At 44.6% G+C, this 26,346-nt stretch overlaps 1 protein-coding gene and 1 pseudogene across 3 annotated transcripts; one reads left to right on the forward strand and one right to left on the reverse strand.

Moving 5' to 3' along the window:
• Positions 1-1,503: 1,503 nt before the first annotated feature.
• LOC146202848 (uncharacterized) lies at positions 1,504-7,865 on the reverse strand (annotated as a pseudogene). The gene is made up of 3 exons (XR_014703783.1): positions 6,792-7,865; positions 5,367-6,340; positions 1,504-5,240 (listed from the first exon to the last, which is right to left on the reverse strand). The product of XR_014703783.1 is annotated as an uncharacterized LOC146202848 (transcript).
• Positions 7,866-8,107: 242 nt separating this feature from the next.
• On the forward strand, positions 8,108-15,751 carry LOC146202849 (BEN domain-containing protein 5-like). Of its 2 annotated transcripts, XM_084588382.1 has the most exons (8): positions 8,108-8,942; positions 9,312-9,400; positions 9,458-9,683; positions 11,697-11,777; positions 12,015-12,113; positions 12,234-12,331; positions 12,414-12,624; positions 13,639-15,751. In XM_084588382.1, the coding sequence occupies exons 1-8, from the start codon at positions 8,738-8,740 to the stop codon at positions 13,668-13,670; spliced, it is 1,041 nt and encodes a 346-aa protein (XP_084444508.1). In that variant the 5' UTR covers positions 8,108-8,737; the 3' UTR covers positions 13,671-15,751. The 2 variants fall into 2 exon arrangements, with proteins under 2 accessions (XP_084444508.1, XP_084444507.1); XM_084588381.1 differs by having other exon boundaries at positions 12,414-15,751.
• The last annotated feature ends 10,595 nt before the right edge of the window (positions 15,752-26,346 follow it).

The raw sequence follows: 26,346 nt of genomic DNA on the forward strand, positions 1-26,346 counted from the left end.
TGCAGAAAGAAGTTGTTTCGACAGGCAATGAATTTTTGAAAAGTGTGACACTCGCCTCACAAACAGCAATGCAAATAACAACAAGCAAGACACTTCACAGCACAAAAGTAGTATAGGTGGGTTGCTGAAACCTAGAAGTCAGCAGAGCAAAACCCCTTCACCATGGCAGCCAAACCTGTTTTGAGGGCAGAAGTTGGGTGCAGCGCAGAATACTTCTATGTCCAGCCTGATGTCATGCGCGAACGTGTTGAGCAGAATTCCTTCACTATTGAGAGCCTGGAGGAGGTAGGGGCAGGGGAGGTGTTATGAATGGCACTCACAAACGGAGGGGTTCTTAATCCCATAATTGCGACAAGAAGAAGAGGGGTGCAGGAAATGTACGTGGCCATTATTACCACAATAGACGTCTCCTGCACTGCACCTGTTTTGTGCCCCCAAAACAGGTTTGGCCGCCATGGTGAAGGGGTTTTTGCACTGCAGAGAAGCTGACTTCTAGGTTTCTTGACTAGCTTCAGTACTTTGAAGGAGTGTAGTCACGCGCGCCTCTCCTGGCAATTGAATGAACTCACACTTTTGCTGCTTTTACCTAGATGGCGCTAGCAGTGAAAAACCTTTAATGACCGAATACAGGTGCAAATACTAATTATCACCATGGTTTGTGCTTCTTATTTTAACTTTATTTTACAGTAATACAATATTAAAAAAAGCCAACTCAAACAAGGCTCACGTTGTTGAGTATGACGGCCTTCTCCATTGAATGTCGTGTACGAAAAATTGATTACATTTGAAGGCTCAGTATAATCGTGCTAATTGTATAAAGCGCAATTTGCGATCAGGGTTCACAAATAACGACTATTCTAGTTTCGCCATGCATGATTCCTAGGCTGTAGAATGAGCGGTTTTTCTGGTCAAGCTATGCGATGTGAGGCAGTATTACGGAAATCTTCAAATTGGAAAGGTAATTAAAAACGAACTAGCGAATAAATTTCGATGAAACTTCGTACACTCAACTATTATAATGTGCGCCCGAAGTGGTAAAAATTTTACTGCTGTGCACGTTGATAAAGCGCAGATATTCGTGCCCAAAATAGCCAAACTTTACCATGTTTAAAAGGCTGCCGATCAAAGACTGATTAAATTAAAACTAATTACGCTTCAGGTTTCATAATATAAGTACCCATTCTATGTGTAGGCCAAAGGAAACTGTTCTAAGTGCAGCAGTTTCTTCAGTGAACTAATCCGAAGTAGGGTATATCAACGACGCTAGCGAATTTGTCATCTGCAAAACCACCTCTCATGCAGTTGATAACGTTGACACACTAAAGCAGCGCACATCATTTGACAGAGAGTATATTAAGCTTTCGAATGATGCCTACATTGTGATGTTCGAAAAAGAACAACGCGCAGAATGCTCACGCAAACATTGCCTAAAATGGCACATTCGCGCTGCCGGAGTGGGACCCCCGCCTTAATTAGCTGCTGTAAGTAAAGGTTCCTCGTTTGTGTTGTTTTTTTTTTCTTTTTTTTTTCAGTATCTCACGAGCTCCGATTGGAGTATTATGTGAGGGGGGTTACATAACTGGGGTGCGAAACAGAAGCATGTAGAAGATGGTTATTTTATCATCGTTATTTTCAAAACGTTAACATTATACCCTCCACACCTTGTGCCCAAGACGGCACCAAAAAGGAAGGAAAGAAGCATATATGCGAGCAGCAACCAGCTCGTAAACGCCATAAGCGGGACGCAGGGATTGGACCCGGCGATTCGGGCTCGGAAATCAACGAGGGCTCCTGTTTTCTCGAAGCTGGCTTTCAAGACTGCAACGACTCCTCCGGCTCCAGTGAAGCGGGCATTGTGGGTGAACAGAGTGGCAGCCAGGCTACACTGCAGACACCTAACCACCACGGAGGCCGTCATCCGTTTGAGGACATTCTCATTCCAGTTACATGGATGCGGATACCTTCCGTGGATGACAGCCTAGCTTATGCTTAAGACCCAATAACTTTGAAAAGATGAAGGTTGACCTTGCATTCCAACTTTTTGGAGATGACTTTTTTTACTTTTTTTTTGCACCGGCGGCATGTGGAGACTATATACACTCGGGTGCAACCAACAGAAGACTTCGTCAAGCTAACCAATCGCCTGATACGAGTAATGACCTCCAGGATAACCAAGCGCGCACTTAAGCCGGGTAGCCCAGACATGCGTTTCTTGGAAGACTTTTTAGGATATCTGGACCAGTGGGAAGAACATGCCAGCATTGCCTTCCACTCGCATTGTCACCTTTGATTAAACATGCTGCTTTCGTTCTATTAAACCGAATCTGTGTTTCGTGACTTGTATTCTTTGAGTTTGAATTCCTCCAAACGCGAAAGCTCTCATGTGCGTTTACCGGGTTAGCGTGTGGCTCACGTACCGATTGAGCTTACAAGTTCGAGCAATCTGCACAAAGCAATTCGATATTAACATTAGCATGTTAAAACGTTATATCAGTCCTAAGCTCCTGAAAGAGCTCTAAAACAAAGTATTAAACGTGAGCCAAAGCAACGCGCAGCTCCCTTTCCAACTCTCAGCAGCGCGGCGCAATGTGCGCGAGAAACCGGCTCGCACCCTCTCGCACCACAGCGCCGCTATGCGGCCGCCGGCGGCTTTCATTGCAATTCGAGCCATCCCAGCCGGCGCGCTCAACACACTAGTCAGTATATTCTAGGCACTATAACCACGACACAAAGCCAAAATGGCGGAACTGCAATCACGTGATTTCATGCTTAATGTGGCTTTGGATTTGACTTGGACTTCTCGCCAATAAAACTAGTTTCGGTTTCGATTTTGAACGCGAAAATTTCGTTGAAGCGGAAACGCTCTGCAAAAATGGTTCGTTGTGCAGAGAAATTTAGGCCATTAATTCTTATAGGATACTCGCGGGGAATAAAAAATTATTCGTTGTCGCGGAAATTTCGTTGTGGCGGGATTCAACTGTATTACTATAAGACACATTAAAACATGAAAACACAGCATTATTTAGACAACAGTTAATACAACTTGCAGAGCTTGCTCATGCAAGCAAGCATATGCGTTTGTACAACCCTATACTCACGGAAAGAACTGCCAAACATAAGGCACACATATTGTAAGAACAGAAGAGATAATTCTTCCACTGCGAGCTCTTAGTCTGACCACTACATGTCGCAATGGGAAAGAGAAATTTAATTCGAACAGCCTTCTACATACCACAGCAACCAAAACTATCAGCATGAGGGCCATATACAGGGTTTGGAGTCGTCGATACAAACTCAAAAACACTGATAGATGTAAATCAAATTCATTTTTGGAAATTCGGTTTTGTCCAAACAGTCATTGTCTTGGTTGTGCCACCACAGCTAACTGGCAAATTTGAAACAGCTATAATAACTCAAAGGAAAACAGCAAAGCAAACAGGCTTGAGGCAAGGTGTAACAGTGATGCCATTCTGTCAAAAACAACTGTGCTTTTCAGATATCATTCAGCTGCCTAGCATGACTGCATATATATTGAGGAGCTTTGCGTCATCATCATCTGCTATTGAAGTGCTGTTGATTCGATCACTGTCATCACCAAATGAGGGCAGTTGCATATGGTTCTGCACTACTTGTAGGGCACTGACCCAAACCATGCATAATTGCCACCAAAAATTGTCATTTTTTGGCTACTGTGATTGTTGGCAGCTACATTACTGCTGTCAAAATGCATACTATGCAGTTCCCCACCCATTCCGTCAAATGAGCGTAAAATTGATTATGTGACAATGGTGTATTTACAAAAACCTTATATTTGCAAAATCTCAGCTGAAATGTATTCTGAAACAGTATATGCCACATTTTTAAATGTATAACCAGAAAAGTACAAACATTATTTGTACGCATACAGTTCCAAGCCAAGACCTCCGGTATCATGGCTGAATACTGTTCACCAGACTGTTTTGAGCATGAGAGTTAGTCTTTTTCATAGAGGTTTGGAATCGTTGAAACAAAAATAATGTGGTCTATTTCCATAAACACACACAGGCGCATAACTTCACTGGGTTTTATGTAAACTAACGGCTCTTCTCTTTTGACACAAATCAAAAGGTGCTTTGCATAGAGCCTTTCGACAAGTAGTAGTTCCTGGCACTGCAAAATTATGCAAGAATTTTCGCCACTAAGAATTCTATGAATTAGAAAAAAAGAGCCAGAAAAGCTGATAAATGCACTGTTGTTAGTCTTTATAGGCCTGGTATACTGATCAGAATGAAATGTTTGCTGACTGATGACCACTTGGTTATATTCAATAACACTTGAGTCACAGCCAAGCTTATCAGCAATAGCCTGCTTTTCACTTGAATCCAAGTTTAAGCATGGCTTTCCAGTGCCTAGCAAAACTGTTTGCTGACTGGTTCTTTTCCTCTGTACACCCAGAAAATTTACTGCTCCTGGTGAAAGGTTTAAAGTTGCTTTCGCTGTCTGTAACTTTCGAGCAAGTATGTAACGTTCTAATATTTGCAGAGGAACACCATTAGCTCCACTCACCAGTTTAACAAGAAGTCCATTTCCACCTTCAAATGCAAATGAAGAATGTGACCAAAGAGGTCCTAGTTTAGCCACACTCTTTGGCAGATGCAGAAGTTGGTGTACATTGTAGGTCATTGCAAACAATCCATACAATGACTGTGTTTGCACAACAAACTCTGACAGAAGATCTGATGACCTGAGAATATCATCTGATGATATGGTGTCCTGTAGAAGTATGTAGATTCCCTCTACAAGCAAACTGAAATGTTTTATGTAAATATCTGGCAAAGAGCCACGAAGACACGGTAGTGAATAATGAAGAACCCACCACTTCCATTCGCTGGCTTTCCAGATAGCGAAGTCAGATAATCTTCGAGGTGTACGTGTGAACCAATTTGGGGGCTTAATTGCCAATAACCTCCTGTTTAAAGAGTTCACTGTTTCTCGTGCACCAATGTAATATTCAGCACCTCTCGAATGTAGCCACAAGGAACAAAATTGCTTAGCCACACCTTCAAGAACCACATGCATATAGTCTGGGCTTGTTCCCCAAAGTAAATCGTAACCAGGCAGCTTCGATAGCACTGTTCTGCCCTTCATACCATTCACAACAACATTTGTATGTTGTGCTTTTTTCCCATCTGCCTTCATGCTGTTGGAAGTCCTTTCCATGGCAGCTCCTCCATGATCAGGAAGGATATACCTCAGGGCCCCTGAAAGAATCAACAAGAAATAACACCAGAACATTACTGGCCATAACACCATTTGTGCTTTTAAGGTTAGCATCACACTTTATGAAATTTTACGAGTCATTTCAAAGTTGGGATATTAAAACTCACCATGAGCAAATTTTCCACGCAGCAGGCAGATACTACAACCATAATGTCCATTGAAGTTCTTCATGTGAAGCACCATTGCCCGGGCAGGTGTATCCACACAGACACCTGCCACCTTTAGTGCAGACCTTATTGTTTTGCCACTGTGCTTCCATACAACAAAAGTTGCACTCATGAGTTCATTTAGGAATGTTCCTAGGAACATTTGCATGTCAGGATGGCCACTGCCAAACCACAAGCCACCCAAGAGCACATTGGACCATCTCATGAAAATGGGCAGTTCGTTCACTACCAGTTGGATTGGCCATAAAGAATCTTTGCTGCAGTTGAACACCCTTGCACCATCCGTGTTCAGTGTGAGCGTGATGTCACACCAGCTGGAATTCTCTCTGACCTTTCTGACAAGTGAACCATCACTAATATCCGTAATACCCTCAGACATGTCCCTGTTCTTCAGATTTTGATACAAAGCTTCTGCCACCGCATTATCTTGTAGAAGTTCTTGAAGTTGGAGTTTGATATCCAAAGTAGAAAAAAAGTTTCTATGTTTGAAGTTGGATATGGGTATGTTGCTGCCGCATTTGCTGCAGGATACATGCTGTTTGGCTGGCTTACCGGCATAAGTCATACAGGAAGGACCAAAAAATGATGGTGCACTGTCTCTGTTATTGAACTTGCCCACAGTTTTCGCAGTGCATATTGTGAGCTTGGAATGACGGGGCTGCCAAGCAAGAAGTTGACCAGTCTGGCAAGGCCTTCAATTTGTACCCAGTTCAAACCTGACACGATACTGTAGCTCAGAATTCCCAGCAACGCTTCTGCAACTGTAACTGTAGAATTTGGGAGTGTCCTCTTTGACGCCTCTTGCCAACCATCGAACAACGTGTTGTCCTCTGTGGAAGTGCCACTAGCTGAGCTGTCGCTGTCAGCGTTCGGGTTGGATGAAATGTCGCTTTCAACAGTGAGCCAGTCAGCATCTGACAAAAAAAAAGCATCTTAACGTGTGCCCAATAACAGTTAACATACGTGCTAATTGCCACCACACTAAAACCTAGAACAAAATAAAAGTGTGTTACATTTGCCCCATGCTTCGTGGAAACAAATTTGCCTAAGAAGGGAGCCGGGCCTTTTAAAATGTCCCGACACCAAATTTTACTAGTTACACAAGTACTAACTTCCACAGCGATGAGAGTTCAACTTAATCTTGAAGTTAATAGCCGGTGTGAACAGACGACATAAAATGGAAACGCGGGCAGGCATTAAATTTTGAGAGAATGTTTAAGGCTTGACTGCAGGAATTTGCAGATGGTTTAAATATTTTAACTCTCATCCTTTTTTATTGGAATATTGCCAGGGCAAATTAAACAGACTGATATCTTCTTTTCGTGAGCAAACAGGTCATACATAAATTATGACCAGCCTACTTACCATCATTCATTGTGGCAGGCGTGCAGTCATCGCTGTCCTCCGCGGGTTCTAGGAAGATCTCAGATGAGTCTTGCTCCTGCTGGGTTATCGTAGCCTCAGATGCACTATTTACATCCGCGTCTAGTTGGGACAACCGAGATTTCTTCCGCCATTTTGTCGTCCTTGGAATGCCACACAGTGCGTCCGGCTCAAGGTACAACTTTCTCTTCTTCGGGCGGTTCACACAGGTGACGTCTATTGCACTTGGTTGTAAAGTAGAAGCCATTATACCACGCTAATTCGACTGCGGACAGCAACAGGAGTGGAAACAGAAGCATCGGGCTTTGTTTCGGTTAACTGCGGCGCTCAAGCCCCTCTTGAGAAAATTTTCGGCTGTGCGCGTTGAACATGTTGTCATATCATGTCATGCGAGCAGGCACTGATGTGAGTGATACCTCTGTCACACGGACACGGCTGAACTCCTTTCAACTCCCTTCAACCAAGGTAGCCATTACCTCGAGGGAGATACGTGCCGTGTCACACGGCAGTCTATTATGGAAGGAAGTTAAATGGAGTTTTGAAGCAAAGGAGATCGACGATCTCCATTGATGGGCGAAGGGAGTACTGTCGTTTCCAATGTGCTTTGCTTCCGAGTCATTTAATAACATATTTCTTCAATAATGTAATTTTTACTCCTAAATATATTAGTTTTTATTGCATAAAATTGTATTCTAACTCGGTTAGTTGCGTTTAATTGTCGCGACTGCACCACGTATTGCACAACGCCGCGCATGGTGTCCAGCAGAGCGGAAAAAATGGCTATGTTTAGAGCATGGTCGTTGTTTTCAGCAAATGTGTGTTCTTTTATATTGATATGACTAAAGCTAATTGCATTTTGCGAGGAAAATAGTAGTATAAAAAATATTTCAGTTTGTTTTGGACATTATTTTTTATATCTTTGTGCAAAATAAACAGCGCCTAATGGACCCCTGTTGGCTGCTCTGAGAAGCTCGTTGCAAGCCGTGTGACACGGGGACAACTCCTTTAAGGCGAAACTCCCTGCGACTCCCTTGCGCCCCTTTAGACTAAGGAAGTTCAAGGTAGTTCCGAGCTCCGGGACCTTTCGCACAATTGCGATATGAACACCATGAAGTTTCTTCACACTGCTGAGAAAAGCTGGGAGGTGATCGTTTAAAAACTACAGTGACGCTGCACAAGAATTTACCAACCTGTAACAATGGTCAAATTGTGTGTACATCAATGTTAATTGCTACCTAACTGAACGCTTTGCCTTTTCACAGTAATGTCGTAATTCAATAAAAAAATCTAACCTCAGTAAACCCTTTGTTGCTTTGGCGGGGCGAAGTGCGGTATTTCAGCAAGAAGAGAGACTACAGAACATGCTGTTCTACTTAAAGTTCAATGCTCCAACCACGGCAATATGCCGGAATGGCTTTCAAGCACGCACGGTGCTTTTGAGCAGGCACTTGGATTCCCGCCTGTTCCCGTCTCGACTCTCGACGACTGCTTTATGGCGATTGGGCTGCACTTTGGGATGTTGAAAGCTCTGGTAGAAGCAACAGTGAAAACAATTAGAAAGCAATGACTTACGTCGTGCAATAAAAATTCCTTGAAGAATAATAGACTGTAGGGATGCTTATGTAATTCGGCTAGGACACTTGCGAAACCAGTCAGAAATCCAAATAAACAAGCAAACGAATTTCGTACATCGTTTTTCTTACAAATTTTTAGAATGCTTTTAATTAATTTAATTTCTTTTTAATTTAATTTAGGGTTTTACAAAGTACTAGCATGGCGGAAGTAGGTGCTAGCCATTGTTGGTTCTAGCCGAAGCCGCTCATTTTAGCGCGCCAACATTCTAGTCATTGTTCTACCTGCGCGCCACATGGGCCCTATTCTAGCTGCGCGCCACATCGAAACAAAAGGTTTAGACGGGAGCGCCGTGGATGGGAGGCATGTTTTTAGGACAAAGCATGTATGCTTATGTCAAGTTTGTTGATGACAAGGAGAGGCACATTGTGCCCGTTGAAGATATTCTGAACTTTCACCCTGACGGCTCTTCGAAGTTTGTGCGTAGGAAAGTGTACAGTGTGAAGTGGTCTGACAAAGTGCAAGACGGATATTTTGGTGCACAGATATTGGAAGTATTCGGTAAGTTTCTTTGTACTCTATGGTGCGCTAGGCCAGACAGCAAACGTTTATGGCATTTACCAGCCGACGTATTTTGAATGTCTTAAACCAAACTATGTATAATGCATGCTGTTTTTTACGTTATTGTGATTCAATTTTATACACTCGGTGTAACACGTTTTTTACTGCGAATGTTATACATTTTTAATGTTTTATCTTCAAGTATTATTGTTCGCGGGAAACGAACGTAGGGCTGTTAGTGCCCTACAGTAGTGCAAAAGCCGCGGGTCACGTACAATATTCCATTGAGAAGGGACAGTGATCGGGAGGGCAGTTTTACTGAGGCTTGCACCTTATAGCTAAAAAGCTAACGGCTCTGAAAATTTCCAGAAACTCGCGAAGAAGCGGAGTTAAAAGTGCAGCGCAAGCGGTTCTCAGTACCACCGATCATGGACTCGGGGTCAAGCAGTGACGAAATGGTAAGTAATGACTGCACTGTGCCTTGGCGGCCAATTAATATACAATCTCTGCAACAGGTGCAGGACAGACCGAAAGTGCGTACACCTTCTGCAAAACGAATGAAGCAACATCAACGCAGACTGCTGGAAAGTGACAGCAGCTCGAGTGACGAGCTAGTGGCTCGTTCGGAAGTTAAAACTCTTCGAGAAAAAAACAAGGCACTTTTGCAAGAAAATCGGACATTGAAAAAAGAAAATGGCCTACTTAGGGAGCTGAACATTCGACTGCAAAAAATTTTGACAGGTAAGTATATATATGATGTTTTTCATCCCATATATTTCGGGGCTGCCAGGAAGTTTAGCTCATGCGAATGAAAAGCGGAAAGCATTAATTCGAATTGTTGGGCTGCATTTGGAACCTTTACTAAAATCTCAAGCGTAGCACTGTGGCATTTCTTTCAGGCACCTAATAAGAAGCCTTGGTGTAATAAGCTTGTTTCATTGTGAGCGTGGGTGTAAACTGCGATATTGCAGGTGTCGCTGTGTTTTAAACTTTCCTTCCTTCTCATGAGGGGTTTTATAAGCTAGATTTAAAATCGTTTAGTTATGTGTAGTGTATTGGACTGGTATGAAAATTAGGGGGATGGTCAAGCTTAGCTTATGAGTAGATATGATATGCCTTCAGAGGGACACAACACTAACCAAAATGTGTAATGAGATTAAGGTGCAAACAAAATAATCTTGCCTCATGTATTATAGATTGAGCACTGCAATATCGAAGAAACAAGAATCTATAATTTTATTTTGGCACTGAAAATCTCATAAAAAGGACTCAAGTGAACTTTTTTTTTTTCGCAGACTTCTCATAAGGCATACTATAGAATATCATGTAAAGTGTTCTCTTCCAGAAACCAGAGAAGGCTCTTGCAACATGTAATTATCACTGTAGTACCCCACATGGCCACATGTCAGCAAAGTGTCACTGATTTTCTTAACTGCATAATCCTTCAAGAGTGCATGCCTTGTTTTATTCTATTTTACGCTCTCTCCAGTGCACCCGTAGATAAAAAAAACTTCTTCTGCATAGTATGTGATGTGCTTTTAGTGCTTGCCAAAAGATGGTGCGGCAGTGTTTTGAATTCCTTGGTTGAACCAGTGACCACGGCCCAGTAAAACATTCGTCGATGAGGCTTGCATTCCTGTGCTATAACAGCCTTGGGTGTGGAAACTAAGACGGATGCCACTATGCACTAAATAAATGTCTAATTAGTGTCTGTGGATGAGATTTATATTAGCTTTTAGTACATTACTTCTAATGACATGAAATCGTTGAGGTCGCTCGCTGCTCATGGTTTCCATCATCAGTCTACGTAAAATTGGGCAGATACACTGATCAAATTTTTTCACTGCTTTTCTAACAAAACCCCTACGGACTCGACCACTCAAGTCGCGAAGCCTTTTAATGAGACAAAAAAAAACTGGATGCTCAAAGTGCAGTGTTCCTCAGCTCTGCCTGGAAATTCAGAGAATTTTTAAAATATTCTTTAAGTTGGTTTTAGGGGAAGGAAGGTGCAGCATCTGTCTCAGTTCACAGTGGATATCTAAACCTACAATTAACAGAATATAATTCGAGGTACACATATCATTGGGTTGAATCCCTGTTGCAAAACTAGACTCCAACTTTACTAGGAGATGGATGCTAAATAGGAAGTGAAATGGTATGACATCACCTTAAACTTTGCACAAATAACGGTGGTCTAATAATTTTTATATGAAATCACGTGCATATATTTTCTGTCACATTTGGAACGATGCCAGGTTTTACCCCACAATTCTACGGTACCGGAACGGCTTTTTTGCATGAGCCCAGCACGCTCTCGTGCAAAATATGCACCTAATAAAATTTTCATGTGCGTTTTAAGGATGATGTAATGCATTGTATGGCACTTTCACAGTTAAGTATAAACTGCAGACAGTTGACACACACGTCAGCATAGCATTATGCATGGAAAACTGGGCAAGAGTGCATGCATAGCACAATATTGCTCTGAGTGTTATGATGCAGTCTGGTGTCATGCAACGATAAGGAAATTTATTAAGGCACTTAGGAAATAACGGTAGGTGTATTGAGCTGTGAAGACCTTTCATGACGTACGCTTGTTATGCTTGAGGCACTGGCTTTGCTAAAGGAGAGAAATCTCCCTTGAGAGCTTACATGAGTTTAGACACATAATACATAAAAATTGTCCATTACTTTGATGTTTAATACCAAATGTAGATGCAACATCTCTTTTTTGTGTGACTATTTTCCTCTCAGATAGCCACCCAACGTCCCACCCACCGTCAGATTGTGTGCCACTGCATGTGGAAGAAACAAGGAGTCCTGCACTTGGAAAAGGTACTAGGCAACTCACGTCTGGGTTTCTTACTGTTTTTTATGGGTTGGGTTTTTCATACCTATAGCTTTTGGAGATAACTTGTTCATTGCATTTTTCTTATTGGTTAAAACTGCATTGTTTATTCATCAAAAGGTATTTAGATTCAGTAATGTTTTGCATGAAAATCAGTCACAGGTAACAGTCATTATTTGGCTACTTCTATGGTCAGTGGACCTTCACTATGTTTTTTTTCTTAGTGTCTCAGAGGCATGACAGCCTGCAGCCAAAGGGATTTTCACAGCAAATCAAGCAAGTGAACCCCGAGGATGCCAGTAGCGTGTGCTCCGACAGACATGGTGATTTGCATTTTTGAAATTGGTGCATGTTACTCTAATGGTTTTGAGTCATGTGGATGGTCAAAGCACCATGCTGCTAATTCATTTCCCTCCAATCTGATTTTTTTTTTCACCTGTTAGAGCTACCACCTTCGCCAAGTGTTCAAGTCGCAGTTACACAAAGCCAGAGAAACAGCGAGGACAACAAACGAATACTTTTTCAAGAAAGTGAAGGCCAGGTAACCATCACTGTTGCATTTTACTTGTGTCAAGCCTTGTGTCAGCAATTTGTATTCCTAAGTTGGCTTCAACTTTTTCCAGGTCTACATAAGCCAGCATGTAAGCTTGCCGACTTCAGACTTCAATGAAATAATGAGATCAAGAAACGATTCCACATTTGTGAGAGATGCCGCTACACGAATCTTCTCAACAGCTGGCCTTATCAATAGGAGCGTGACTGGGAAACCATCTAACAGGACGAAAACACCACCGAAGCCTCCTTTGAATAAACAGAAACTGGATGCACTAAAAGGTATAGCAATTTTACTGCACTTACTTGATCATTTTATTAGACAAAGTAAATGAAATGTCAATGGCAATTTAAACTACCAAAGTAATACATAGGTCCTTTACTGTATTAGTGGCGCCTTCCAGCATGTGCAGATGTCTTCATAAAAGTGCTGTAGCTAGGCTGACATGGAAAGGTGGGTTGCTTATTAGCCACATCAAACTCTTAATTACAAAATAGGCTTTGTGTCCTTTTGCACATATAATTGTTATTTAGCTGAGGGATGCTAATAAGACTGAATGTAGCACCTTTCATTGGAGGCACTGTGGTTTTCTGTAAATGTTCAGTATTTTTTGCTGAACTACAGACAAGTGCATCGTTTTGTCACATCATCTGCTCTCCAACATTTGAAACTGTTTGGAAGTGCACAGAGTCATTCATGCCTGCCAGTTTGATTTGGTTTGGTTTATGACCCAAAGCAACTCAGCCTATGAGAGGTGCCATAGTGGAGGGCTCTGGAAATTTTGACCACCTAGGGTTCTTTAATGTGCACTGACATCACACAGCACACGGATGCCTTTTCTTTCGCCTCCACCACTAAGTGGCCGCTGTGCTGGGATTCGATCCCTCATGCTTGGGCACAGAAGTCGAGCATCCCTAACCACTGCGCCACCACAGTGGGGCTCATGCCTGCTAGTGAATACAAGGATACGCAACTTATTGCTCTTGGTTGGTTTATGGGGTTTAATGTCCCAGAGCAACTCGGGCTATGAGAGACGTAACTTTTACTGTTGTATGTGCTTGAGTATGCCACAGATTTTGTTGTATTCAATACTGACACATTTATTTGCAAAGTAAAATATATAAGAAATGACCTGAAAAAAATGCAAGAATATACAGCGCAGTCTTTTTAACATTCTTTCAGGCCTGTTGTTTTCCTCTGTAGCATTGTTACATATGACTGCAGCACAGCCCAGAAATAACATTCACTTGCATCATGAAAAATTATACCTGTAACTGTACTGCTTTCCTGCCCAGGTTTTTTTCATCAATTTTTTACGTCGGGGTAATCAGATGAAGACGCAAAAAAAAAAACGGCTAAAGATGTTTGGTCGCCACCTTGCTTCGAAACTTTCAGACGTTTCTGCTGCAAAGCCCCTTATCACAGACAAGCAGTGAGAGACATCCACCTATGCCATGTTTATTTTGGTTATTTTTAATGGTTTCAAAAGTTCCTTGAACCTTTTAGTTCTTGGCTGTGACTGCAATATTTTGCTGTTTTTTTCATTCCTGTGTGCGCCTCATAAGAAGTCTGCACAGCAGCACAGTGCAGCGTAAGGTACTAGTCAGTGGCTATTCGTTTGCTTTTTGGTTTGTCTGAAAGAAAAAAAAATGAAAACATGATTTTTTTTGTCGCTCCACCTATGGTGTGGTTAATGTTCATCACTTTCAGCGATTACCTGAAAATTTTTTTTTGTGCTCAACCATGTGATGTGGTTGATGTTAATTACATTTAGCTACTTTCTCATGGCAATTGTTTTATTGCTTGTGGGTCTAGGTTGCGATTTTCATTATTGAACTAAAAGATATTTTTGCTGCCCACTTGATATCGCGTTATGTGTTTACTTGTGAATTTCTAGTCACTGGCTCCTTGAATATTAGTTTTTTGGTTTCTGCCAGATAGGGGAGACAACTTTTGCATATTTTATGTTACTTCACGTGTGGTGTGAAAGCCTTAATTGCATTTAGTTATTTTCCTGTAGCGGATTTTTTGGCCGCCTGCAAGCCAAAGCAAGTGGGAGTGGGCTGTGGGTTTCATTGCTTTTATACTAGTCTCTGGCTCCTTGCCTTTTAGTTTTTTGGTTCCTGCCAGATAGGGGAGCCAATTTTTGCATATCTTTTATATGTAACTTTACCCATGGTGAGATAGATTTTTTTTTTTCATTTAGTTATTTTCCTATAGCGGATTTTTTGCCGCCTGCAAGCCAAAGCAGGTATGGGTTTCATTGCTCTTATTCTAGACACTGACTCCTTTTGTTTTAGTTTTTTGGTTTTTGCTAAGTAGGGGAGGCAATTTTTGCATATTTTGTATGTCCCTTCACCTATGGTATGATAGCTTTAATTGCAGTTATTTATTTTTTCGGTAGATTTTTTGGCCACCTTCAAGCCAAAGCAATGCCGAGTCGCCTGAGGGTTTCATTGCGTTTATACTAGTCTCTGGCTCCTTGCCTTTTAGTTTTTTGGTTCCTGCCAGATAGGGGAGCCAATTTTTGCATATCTTTTATATGTAACTTTACCCATGGTGAGATAGATTTTTTTTTTTTTCATTTAGTTATTTTCCTATAGCGGATTTTTTTGCCGCCTGCAAGCCAAAGCAGGTATGGGTTTCATTGCTCTTATTCTAGACACTGACTCCTTTTGTTTTAGTTTTTTGGTTTTTGCTAAGTAGGGGAGGCAATTTTTGCATATTTTGTATGTCCCTTCACCTATGGTATGATAGCTTTAATTGCAGTTATTTATTTTTTCGGTAGATTTTTTGGCCACCTTCAAGCCAAAGCAATGCCGAGTCGCCTGAGGGTTTCATTGCTTTTATACTAGTCTCTGGCTCCTTGCCTTTTAGTTTTTTGGTTCCTGCCAGATACGGGAGCCAATTTTTGCATATCTTTTATATGTAACTTTACCCATGGTGAGATATTTTTTTTTCATTTAGTTATTTTCCTATAGCGGATTTTTTTGCCGCCTGCAAGCCAAAGCAGGTATGGGTTTCATTGCTCTTATTCTAGACACTGACTCCTTTTGTTTTAGTTTTTTGGTTTTTGCTAAGTAGGGGAGGCAATTTTTGCATATTTTGTATGTCCCTTCACCTATGGTATGATAGCTTTAATTGCAGTTATTTATTTTTTCGGTAGATTTTTTGGCCACCTTCAAGCCAAAGCAATGCCGAGTCGCCTGAGGGTTTCATTGCTTTTAATGTAAAAACCTGTTGTTAAATGTGATAAAGAAGCCTTTTAGTGTTGTTTTATATATGTATATATATGTGTGTGTATGTGTGTGTGTTTAGATTTGTTTAACGTTTCCTTCACAAATTGTGAGCTTTGTCATTTGAAATATATGTATTGCCTTTTGTGATAATATACATTTTTCACTTGTTTCCGAAAGCTTGTTTCTTGTCATTGCATTACAACTATACAACACATAGAAACTGATAAACCATAAAATTTATATACCAATACAAATACACTATTACCCTAATAGAAAAAATAGCACTGATAGGTCACAATAGAACTAAAAGAAATTTTATGAGTGTATTAGTTGTATCGTTTCATAATGCAATAGACAAAACTGGTAGGTTTTTAATCAGTTTATTGTATCAGAATTTTTTCTAGGGTAAACATCCTTGCGGGTTATCTTGTTAGGGGCCCGGTAATCCACGCATAACCACACAGAAACATCCTTTTTCCTGACGAGAATAACAGGCGAGGACCAGCGGCTGCTCGAAGGCCGGATGTTTCTCGTGAGCATGTCGTCAACTTGGTTCTCAATGATTCTGCGTTCTGATGCGGAAACGCGATATGGGCGGCGATGCATGATGGTTGATCCCCCAGTCTCTATGCGGTGGGAGGTGACACAAGTTTGGCCTAAATTTAAGGTACAGACATCAAAAGAGTCTTTGTGCTTCAAAAAGACTGCGAGCAGCGTCGCTGACTGTTCAGAAGTCAGGTCAGTGCTGATTGTTGCCGCGAGTGCAGAGGAAGGGCTCGGAGGTATACAGTATGTAGAGTAGGTAGACTGGCGAAGCCCAGGAAAGCGTGGCGAAGGGAACAGGGTCTTCTTCAAAAACAAAGCCCGGTTCTTCCTTTCGGTAACAGTAAAGTATGGGTATGAGTATTCAGCGCCGCAACAACCACGTAACTACGGTTGAAACAGGTGAGGCAGGAGGCAAGCGCTAGGCCGTCGGAGGTCCATTGTTGTGCTGGTATAACTAAAGCATCGCCGTCAAGTGCATAATCCAAGTTAACGATGATGAGGTGCTCACGGCCAGGGCTCAAAACGTAGTGAAGGGCAGCGAGCACACGTATTGGGGAGGAGGCAAAATCGGGTTTGAGCTCAGTGTCCGCAGTGTGAATGAGGCGGTCGCGGCAGGAGATAAGGGCAGACGCCGACGATAAAAAGTCCCAGCCTAAAGTTAGTTCATGAAGGCATGACAAGATCACCGAAAACTCAATATAATTCATCTGGTCATCGATGAGAACGTGTGCTGTGCATTGCCCTATGGGTGTGCTGATAGCACCGTTGGCTTCACGGAGATGGGGGCCGATGTACGAAGTTGTCACTTAGCGTGGACGATAACACAAGTTGCTATTATGACGGAATAAGCAGCATCCGTATCGATGACGGCTTCAACGTATACTCCTTCGATCAGTACTTTCAGCATGTTAGGCGGGTGTCCGGGAGGAATTCCAGAGTTCGTTTGTGAATCAGCTTTCCCTCCAAAACTGCTTCTGTTAGCTTTCCGTGCTATAGGAAGGAAGGATTGGGAGAGCGGTCGAAGGAGAGATGGACGGCGTAAAGGCGATGGGGAGCAGCGTTGGGTAGAACGAGAGGGTCGGGAAATATGCTGGGAATCCGGCGGCGAAGTGGAACGACGGGAGGAAGCGGAATACGGCATCGTAGAATCTTCAGGCTGGCGAAGCCGGGCACTCTCGCATGGAGCATAACCACGCTGTTTATCTTGCTGGCGCCGGCGACAGACGCGGGAAATGTGATTGCGGATTCCACAGTAATAACATTATGGACGGGAAGGACTCCAGGATGATCGATAACGGGGCGGTTGAGAGCATGGGGCTTCTGAAGCCACATGGCCACACACAGGAGCAGGACAAGGTGAATGGACTTGGGCAGGTGGCTTCGAAGCAATTTCAGCGTACGTGGGGGAGCAGCAGGCGGTAGTCAACGTGGCTGGTGCCGCGGCGCAGGCGAAAGCGGCCAGTTCGTCCCTGACGACGCTACGCAAATCTGGAGTAGCTGGCGGGAGGTTCGAGCTTAACTAAGCTTGCTCGGCCAATCAGTTCCTCTCGTATAATGGCACGGATAATGGAGCGCAGATTGCCGTCAACGAGGACACCGCCATTGATGTCTTGCTGCAGGCGACTTGACTCAAGTTCGTCCAAGCGCTGGCAGGTGTGGTGATATCCGACACTGTGGAGGGGTTCTGCACCAGCAAGGGGTTTAAAGCGACGGTTCCGATGCCCTTTACAACATGGCGAACGCGTTCAGATTCCGTCATAGCAGCATCGAATCGGCGGCAAAGGGCTAAAACGTCCGCGATATGCGATGTGTATACTCACCAGGCTGCTGAAGACGGGAGGCGAGCTTCTTCTTAGCCAGCTCAGAACGACCAGATGGCGTGCTGAAAATTTTCCATAGCTGCTGGGTGAATGTTGACCAGTCAGAGATGTGGTCCTCGTGATTGAGAAACCACGTTATTGCGACGTCAGTCAAATAAAAGGCAACGTTGAGTAGCTTGTGGGAGTCATCTCAGCGGTTAAATGAACTCAATCTGGCGTAATTGTCGAGCCAGTCTTCGACATTGTTGCCGGGAAGGCCGTCAAAGAGTCGGGGATCGCGCTGGCGGCTGGTGACTGTCTAGGTAGGGGTAGCCGCAAAAGAGGGGCAGATGCTGGTAGCGGGCGGGGTCCGTTGCCCTCGTTCATACCGAAGGGGTGTGAGGGCAAGCGAAGGCCGGAACGGAGCTCCAGGGGGAACAGCAGACAGGTCTAAAGCGAGAGGCTTGGGATCCTAAGGGCACCTCCACCACTTGAGAGGCACCAGTCAAGCAAATGTCTTTATTCCAGTTCGGATCTAGAAGTCTGCGCGTGATCTCCCGAACACCGGAGAAGGATGATGCTGCGTATGTACAGGTGAAAGTTCTGGCACCGCGCTCACAATATTTTTTCTTTCTGTAAACGCCCCCTAATAGCTTCATTTCGATGCATGTTATTGTACAGTTGTTTTGCAAAAGAAGGTTTACCACCAAAACGAGAAACCTACAGATAGGCGTTCAAAATTTCCACAACTCGGAAAGCGGGCAATTTAGCGCATTTTGAATATCCTTGAATTATACTATGGTTTCTTCCATATTCCTGTGTTGCTTCTTTCGGAAAATTGGTGAGATTTGAAAGTTACAACTTTTTGTAAATTGTTAAGGCATTTATATTTTGTTTCTAAAAGTCCATTTATTCAGCTGAAGTTTGGTAAATGTTGTAAGATAGTGCAAAAACTTTTACTAAATAATTCCTGTTGCCTGTTTTTCTGCGGTCCCGAAAGGGTTAAGCGGGCAGGCCGCTTTAAGGTTTTAGTGGAGTTGGCCTCACTGCGGAAAGCATGCAGTGCTAGAAATGCATACAATAGATCGAAGCCCAACCTCAAGCACACCCTGGGTTCATCTCGTAACATGGTTTCACAGCGCTAACAAGAAATGATCAAGACCGCGTCACCGATCCACCTTCACTTGCAAAACGTCATTGAACAGCACCGTCAGAAGGAAGACTCCGACACACGCAGGCTGTACTGCGCACGTTTATACCTGGTCCTCTGACGTCAGTCTGCGACAAGCTTCCAAAACATTTCAGTGCGCGTCCGCTGATCATTCTAGGACACGTCTCCGTTGAATTACAAGGCAGATCGCAAGCGCTTGGTTGAATCACAAACGGAGCGCATCGCTCCGGCGTAGATTCCTTCCTCCACACTTGCCATTGGAAGGCGTTCGCTTCCGCGGGAGCACGCCCTTGGGTCGATGTAAGCCAGTCAGCGCGCAGAACTGGTTTTTGCAGCTGTTGTCGAAACAAGCATATCTTATGGCGTTGATGTTTGCGTTTCTAACAAAACCTAATCAAATCATGGGTCGAATCTAATGCATGTCTTTGAAGCGGCGCCGTTTGAAAAAGTTGCTGACGCCGAGCGCAGCGCGACATCTCGGCGTCTCAAGCGAAGTGAACGCAAGTTCTTTCCTGCGGTAATTCAGGGGCTCGCTCGTTATAATGCAAATAACGCAAGGAATGCTTAGAAACACTATGGTCACGGCGCTTGTGATGCGGAGGCATTTACGAGATCCGAACACGAAAAAAATATGCTTCGAAAGCCTACTCTGTCATGGCAGACTGCGAGGTTTCGTCGTCTTGCTGCCGCCGCGAAGTGTGTACGAACAACGTCGAGAAGCATGCGTATATAGCTCACATGAGGTGCTTGGTAAGGTTAACTTGAGATTTAACATGAAAAAAAAAGCTTACGGCATAAATTATTTCGTCTTATGCTGTAACCGCTTTTGTGAGCGGAACCTACTGCGCGTCTATAGCGTTACTGCGACGGCTGTCCACTGCGATAGGCCTGATTACTAGAGCTCCTTGGCCTGATGCTGGTGCTTGCCGGCGGCGTGCTCCGCTCCTTGCTGGAATAAAGTATGCGAAACCGGGGAACGACTGATTTCGTCGCTACAAGATAAATATGTAAACTCTCGTAAAGATGGCGGTTTGTACTCGAACTACAAGGGACGCGAAAACCCAACTCCTGACGCGCCTTTAACGGGCGCAGAGATGTGGGCCACACTGTCTCAAGACAAAATCTGCGCCTGGACCAGATGAAATCAATAATAAGATGCCGCGGAACCTAGAACTCAAATTGGTCACGGCGTTCATGGATTACTTGAATGAGAACTGAGAGATTGGCAGCATACCTCAATCCTGGAAACACGTCAAGATGATTTTTTCCCCAAAAACCCAACAACAAAAATAGCCTCGATAACCTAAGGCCAATCTCGCTTACCTTCTGCTTAGGTAAGCTAATGCAGCTTGTTGTACTTAACAGACTGCAAGACAATTCCGAAAAATACTCGCTTCTACCATACATTATGTGGTGGGCTACAGAAGGCGACTTTCTATACAGGATGTCATGCTTCAACTGTCGCATGACATTATTAACAGATCTAACAAGTTAAATACGCAGGTCATGCTGGCTATCGACCTGAAAAAAGTATTTAACAATGTCTCCTATCATACTATACTAGAACACCTTAACGAAATTAACCCTGGGCGAAAGGCAATTACATCAGGGATTTTCTCTGAGTGCACGGTGGAACTCCACGTGGACACATTCAAATCCGACTCGATAAATCTGGGAAACAAGGGTATCCCATCAGGGGGCTGTCCTGTTCCAGTTTCTGGAGGTGCTAGAGGCATCTCTCTCAAGTGGAAGCACCAGCTGCAAAGCTCTCAGGGGAAAATTCTCCTTTTGCCTCGTAACGTAGTACACTTGTAGCTTGATGAACTGTTTCAGCTGAATTTTCCAGTACCTCAGTACACAGGCTACGCGGACAAAAAGTCAGTCTGCGAGAGAGAGAGAGAGAAAACTTTTAATTAATAATCAGTAAGAATTCGCAGGAGCTGGGTGGTCGGTGCCCCTAGTCCAGGGCTCCGCTGGCAGCAGCTGACTTGCGGACTACTGGATAATCCAGGCTTGCTGGTCCAGGTGGTCGCTGGTCAGGGCCGCCTCCCACTGCTCGTGTGTCGGGCATGGCACTAGTAACGTTGGGTCAGGTTTGTCCTGGCATTCCCAAGAGATGTGATAGAGTGTGGGGCTTGCACCGCACCAAGGACAGCAGCTCGTGTATTTTGTTGGGCTTATCTTATTTAAAATGTGAAGATTAGGGAATGTGTTTGTATTTTTCTCCAGTCTATAGCGTCCGAGGAAGGAAGTTGTTTGTGTGGTGGTGAGAAAATTCTTCTTTCTAACCGCAGGTGTTCCAGCCTGTCGCCGTAGGGTCCTAGGAGAGGGGTGGGGTAGGGATGGGGATCCGCCCGGTTTGTGAGAGCTCGGGCTAGATCATTCGCTACCTCATTTCCTTCTAGGCCTTCGTGTCCAGGTGTCCATGTAATTGTGTGCGTCTGGGAGATGGAACGTAATATTGCACACGCTCCTCTTTGAGGTTTTCCGGCCAGGTAGTCCCTGCAGGCTGGTTGGGAGTCCGTCACTACGTGTGATGACTTCTTTTGGTGGTCTTGTGTTTTTATGGTGACGGCTATTGCCAGTGATTCCGCTTCCGCAGGATCCTTGACATAGATCGAAGCCTGAATAATTTGCCTCTTCTGGTGTTCAACTGCAGCTACTGTGACCTTGCCAGGCTCGCCGTAAGCCCCTATGTCCACGTAGACAACTTCCGCGTCTTTAGACAATTGTTTTTCCAATGATTTGACTCTGGCTTTCCTTCGACCCTTCTGTAACTCATGGTGCATGTGCTTGGGTATCGGGTTCACATAGATGTTGTTTCTTGTGGATGTCGGAATTTGTGATTTGATCTCGGAAGTTCTTAGTGCCTGCCATAGCCGTAGTTTTGACAGGATTTCCCTACCCGCCTGCGTTGTTGTTAGGCGTTATTTCTGACTCTCTAGAACCGCCTCCTTGAGCTACTCGAAGTTAATGTGCACTCCGAGTGCCCAAAGACGTTCAGTTGATGTTGTTGGCGGGAGGTTTAGAGCCGTTTTATAGGCTCCTCTTACGATAGTGTCAATGGCCCTTTTAGCAGTGATTCTAATTTCGTGATATGGGAGCCCGTAGGTAATCCTGCTAACGACTAGGGCTTGTACAAAGCGGAGGGTGTCCTCCTCCCTCATCCCTTTCCGGTGCCAGGTCACCCTTCTAATCATTCTGGAAATTTGGTTGACTGTGGTTTTGAGTGTTTTGATTGTATAATCCACTCTCAAATTGTTTTGCAACCACAGCCCCAAAACTCTGATCTTGTCCTTCTCTTGAATTGTCTGGTCTCCTAGAGAGAGCTGAATTTCTCCTGGGTACTTGTAATTTCTTCTGTGTAGCCTGATAAGTTCGGATTTTTCTGGGGAGCAGTCTGCGATTTCATCGCTGAGCTTAAAGGGACAGAACACTGGAATTTGTCTCGAATTTTTTCGGCGCAATGGAAAGAATGATGCCTGAAACGTTCGATTCCATAACGGTTTTCTTAGAAACAGTGTGGAAACTTTTTACCGATAATTTTTCGATCAGTGAATGCGCCCGTTTTTATGTAGTCCGATGCTGGAAACCACGAGCAGCGACCGCAATCACGACTGGTGGTCGACAAAAAAGACGTACCGGAAGCCAATATAACTTTCACTCGCCGGACAGTCATCAGACATTTTTTGCGTAGAGTAACGTCCTTTTCAGTTTCACACTAAATGCTGTTAAGGCACGAAAACGCACGCCTCGTCAAATAAAGTTTTAGTGGGCACCATCGTGGCTTCAGTCACGGAATTGCAAATACTGTGCTGCCACCTAGTGGCAAAACCTGAAAGCATACTTCTCGCGGTGCGAAAGTGGATGTGGTTTTTATTAAAGGACGCACTGGAGAGAGCGCAAAATATAATAAATGACAAGCACTCCTAGAAGAAAAAATAATAGTGTGCAGTTTCAAAAATCCGCAAGATTTTGCTGACATGTAGTCACGTGGAACATTACACTGAAAGGAATAGGGTTTCTCCGCTAGATAGCGCCTCAGTTATGTTTATGCGATTTTCAATGGCAAATTAAAATTGTGCTCGATCTGTACTATATGAGGCAAGATCTTTTCATCTTCACCATAATCTCATGACATATTTTAGCCAGTGTTCTGTCCCTTTAACGATTCGGTGGTTACACAGATCCTTCCGGCTACATTAGGGGGCTCCGCGGTAATTTGGAGGAGACCGCAACATCAATAAAGTTCGAAGCAGGATTTTGTGGAACGCTTTAGGCAAGAATTTCCGCCAGCAACCAGAATTCTGCCAGCAGGCAGCTTCGCGTCCGAACTCAGGGTGAGAATGAGAATCTGCGCGAGTTTTTTTTCTCAGTTTCCAAGAGCTGCATGACCGTGCTGATCCAGGAGTGCCTGAAGCAGACAAGGTGGCCCGATATCTCCCCCAATGCCACCCAAGGTTCCAGGCCTACTTCCAGCGCCGGACGTACGAGGACTTCGACGAGCTGGCCAGAGAGGCATCCCTCATTGAGGGGGCTGTTAATGGTTGCGCTTTTGTACAGACCACCCCCGCCCCCTGAAGCCTCGCTAGAACAATCGTGTGCATGGCTCTCACGAGTTCGCGAGGGCCTGCCGACCAATGATGAGCTTTACCGCCTAGCTCAGCACGCCCGCCAATAGCAGTATACAGCCAATATGCCGCCAGCGCTGGTGATGGCTGACCAACCCTCAAACAAATTCAAGGTACGCCCGCCGCAATCACTAATGTGCTCCTCCATGACAGACAGCGAAAAATTCGCCCCCCCCCCCCCCTCACCCCACAAACGCACATCCTCGAACAAATGGGAAACGATTCGGGCCGGTAGCAATAAGCAGATGCGACCACCAGCCGGACCTACAACCTTCGACTCGCCTCCCAGCATGGCTCAAAACTACATCGGCACAGTCCGTGGATGTGCCGCCTGGGCTTTGGGAGCTGCTGGGAAGCACCAGCTTCCGGCCACAAAACGCAGTTAAGAGCCGACCCGTCATTACCATGTACCCACTTCAGGTTCCTAACATGGCATAAAGTTTTTCACCTCCACCACCACTACCGGTCTAGTGTGCCGCCAGCGGAGGAGACGGCTGAACAACCCTAAAAGAAATCCAAAGTACGCCCGCTGCAATCACTCACTAATCTGCCCCTTCCCGACAGGCAGCAAAGGCTTCGCCTCCTCCCGTCTCTCTCGCACAAATGGGAAACGACTCGAAGCAGAGGCGACAAGAAGCTGGCGCCAGAGCCTTCGACTCGCCTCCCGGTGGGACGCCACCACACCAAACCGCACCATGATCGGCGCCGTTGCGGCAGCAACCAGCTGATATCGCACGGCGCGCTTCTCCCACGCAAGCCGTTCGCGTGGCCTGAGCTGTTTCTTCGTCATCGCCAGAAGCATCACCGTACCATTTTATTCCTAAGCCGCGCCCATTGCATCAGTGCAGAAGCGAAGTCCAGAATAATTTATTGGCTTGTCAATACTATGGACGCATTTATGTCCTAACAACGCAGCGAAAAAAAGGCTGATGTTGCACTTAATGTTGAAATGCGGGGGAGTGAGCAGCACATCATCCAACCGTTGAGTCATGGTTATTTAACCAAAGGCAGTCGGGAAGCGCAATTTGCCAACTTAACGTAAGGCACGGAAAGCGGATCTCTCGTTCGATGAGGCGAACGGGAGAAAAATAGAAAAACATAATTCATAGAACATCATTAAACACATATTTACGGAAGGAAATATGCCACAGCCCCTACGGCTTATATATCACAAGAATAACGCGCAAACGACTGAGTGGACGAATGGGATAAGCAAGTGAAGAAAAATACGGACGAATTACGTGTATGGAAACCGGAACAAAGGCTGCCGTGATTTAAGGCTTTTTTGCCTCAAGCAATCCCAACAGTCATCAATATTTGCACAAGCGCCTATTCGACTGCACGATCCCCCAAAAGTGCAACCAGTTGCGTCCGCCATCTTGTGAGGGTTGTACACATGCAGGTAATGACGAAGCGACTGACTGACTGACAAAACTTTATTCACAATAAGTGGGAGGAATAGGAAAAGTCAGCTAGCGTGCCGCAGGCCGTGGAGACTTTTGGCAACGCCGGCCCATTCGACGGCCTTGAACTGAATGCCAGGGTCATCGCTGGACCTTAGCTTGTCCCAAGCTTCTTTAGAGGGATCAGGCAAGAGTTCTGAGGGAGGCTTATGGGCTTTGCACGCCCAGATCATATGCTCGAAGTTGTCTTTCTCCCCGCAAAACCGGCAGAAGGGATTCATATCCTTATTTATGAATTTTGATATGTAATTTGTATTGGGGAGGGTCCCCGTCTGTAGCTGTCTCCACATTACTTGTTGTTGTCTGGTCAGTGTTTTATGGGGTGATGGGAGTGTTCTCATTGCTTTGTAATGTGCAGTGAGTTCATGGTATGATATGGCTGGCTCACCGAAGGGTTCCGGTTCCTGATTTTGCGCCACCGCTCGGCCGACTAATTCTCGAGCGTATTGGTGGGCAGCCTCATTTCTCGGATACCCCGCATGAGCTGGGGTCCATATTAATTCGATATATCTTTCGAGAGAGGAGATTCTCTCATTTAACTGAGTATTTGTGAGCCGGGTTTGGAGACTCTACCTCTAGCAAAGTTACTGATTGCCAGTTTAGAGTCGCTTACTATGGTTGTTGCATTAGTAAAAGCGATGGCCGCGGCGATGGCGGCCTCCTCCGCCACTAGGGGTCTGGATGTGGAAACAGTCTCCGCCATAACGAGTCTCGCTGGGTTAGTGTTGGGCTGTGTGACTCCACATATCGAATATTTGTTAGGGTCTTCCGCGTCTTCTGCGGCGTCGACGTAGATGACATCCTGTAGCCGACTCAGGGTTTTGTGCAGGCTCTTAGCTCGTGCTTTTCTTCAGCCTTGATGGGCGTCGGGATTCATGTTCCGAGGAAGGGGTTTGATGGTGATCCTCTTTCGGATACCGCGTGGAATAGTCTGAGGGAGGTCTTGTAGGGGTTCGCCCTCAATACCTAATCTTTCAAGTATTGTCCTACCTGCGGGCGTGCTGGATAGGCGCCTTATTTGGGCAGTTCGTTGTGCTTCTTTGAGTTCCTCGTAGGTATTGTGGACCCCGAGTTTGAGAAGCTCTTCGTTGGGAGTCGAGCCAACCAGGCCCATTGCTGTTTTGTAAGCCATTCTAATGAGGGCGTCGATTCTC

This window comes from Amblyomma maculatum, chromosome 1 (genome assembly GCF_055883805.1).
Source record: "Amblyomma maculatum isolate TAMU_Amacu chromosome 1, ASM5588380v1, whole genome shotgun sequence".
NCBI classification, from domain to species: Eukaryota; Metazoa; Arthropoda; class Arachnida; order Ixodida; family Ixodidae; genus Amblyomma; species Amblyomma maculatum.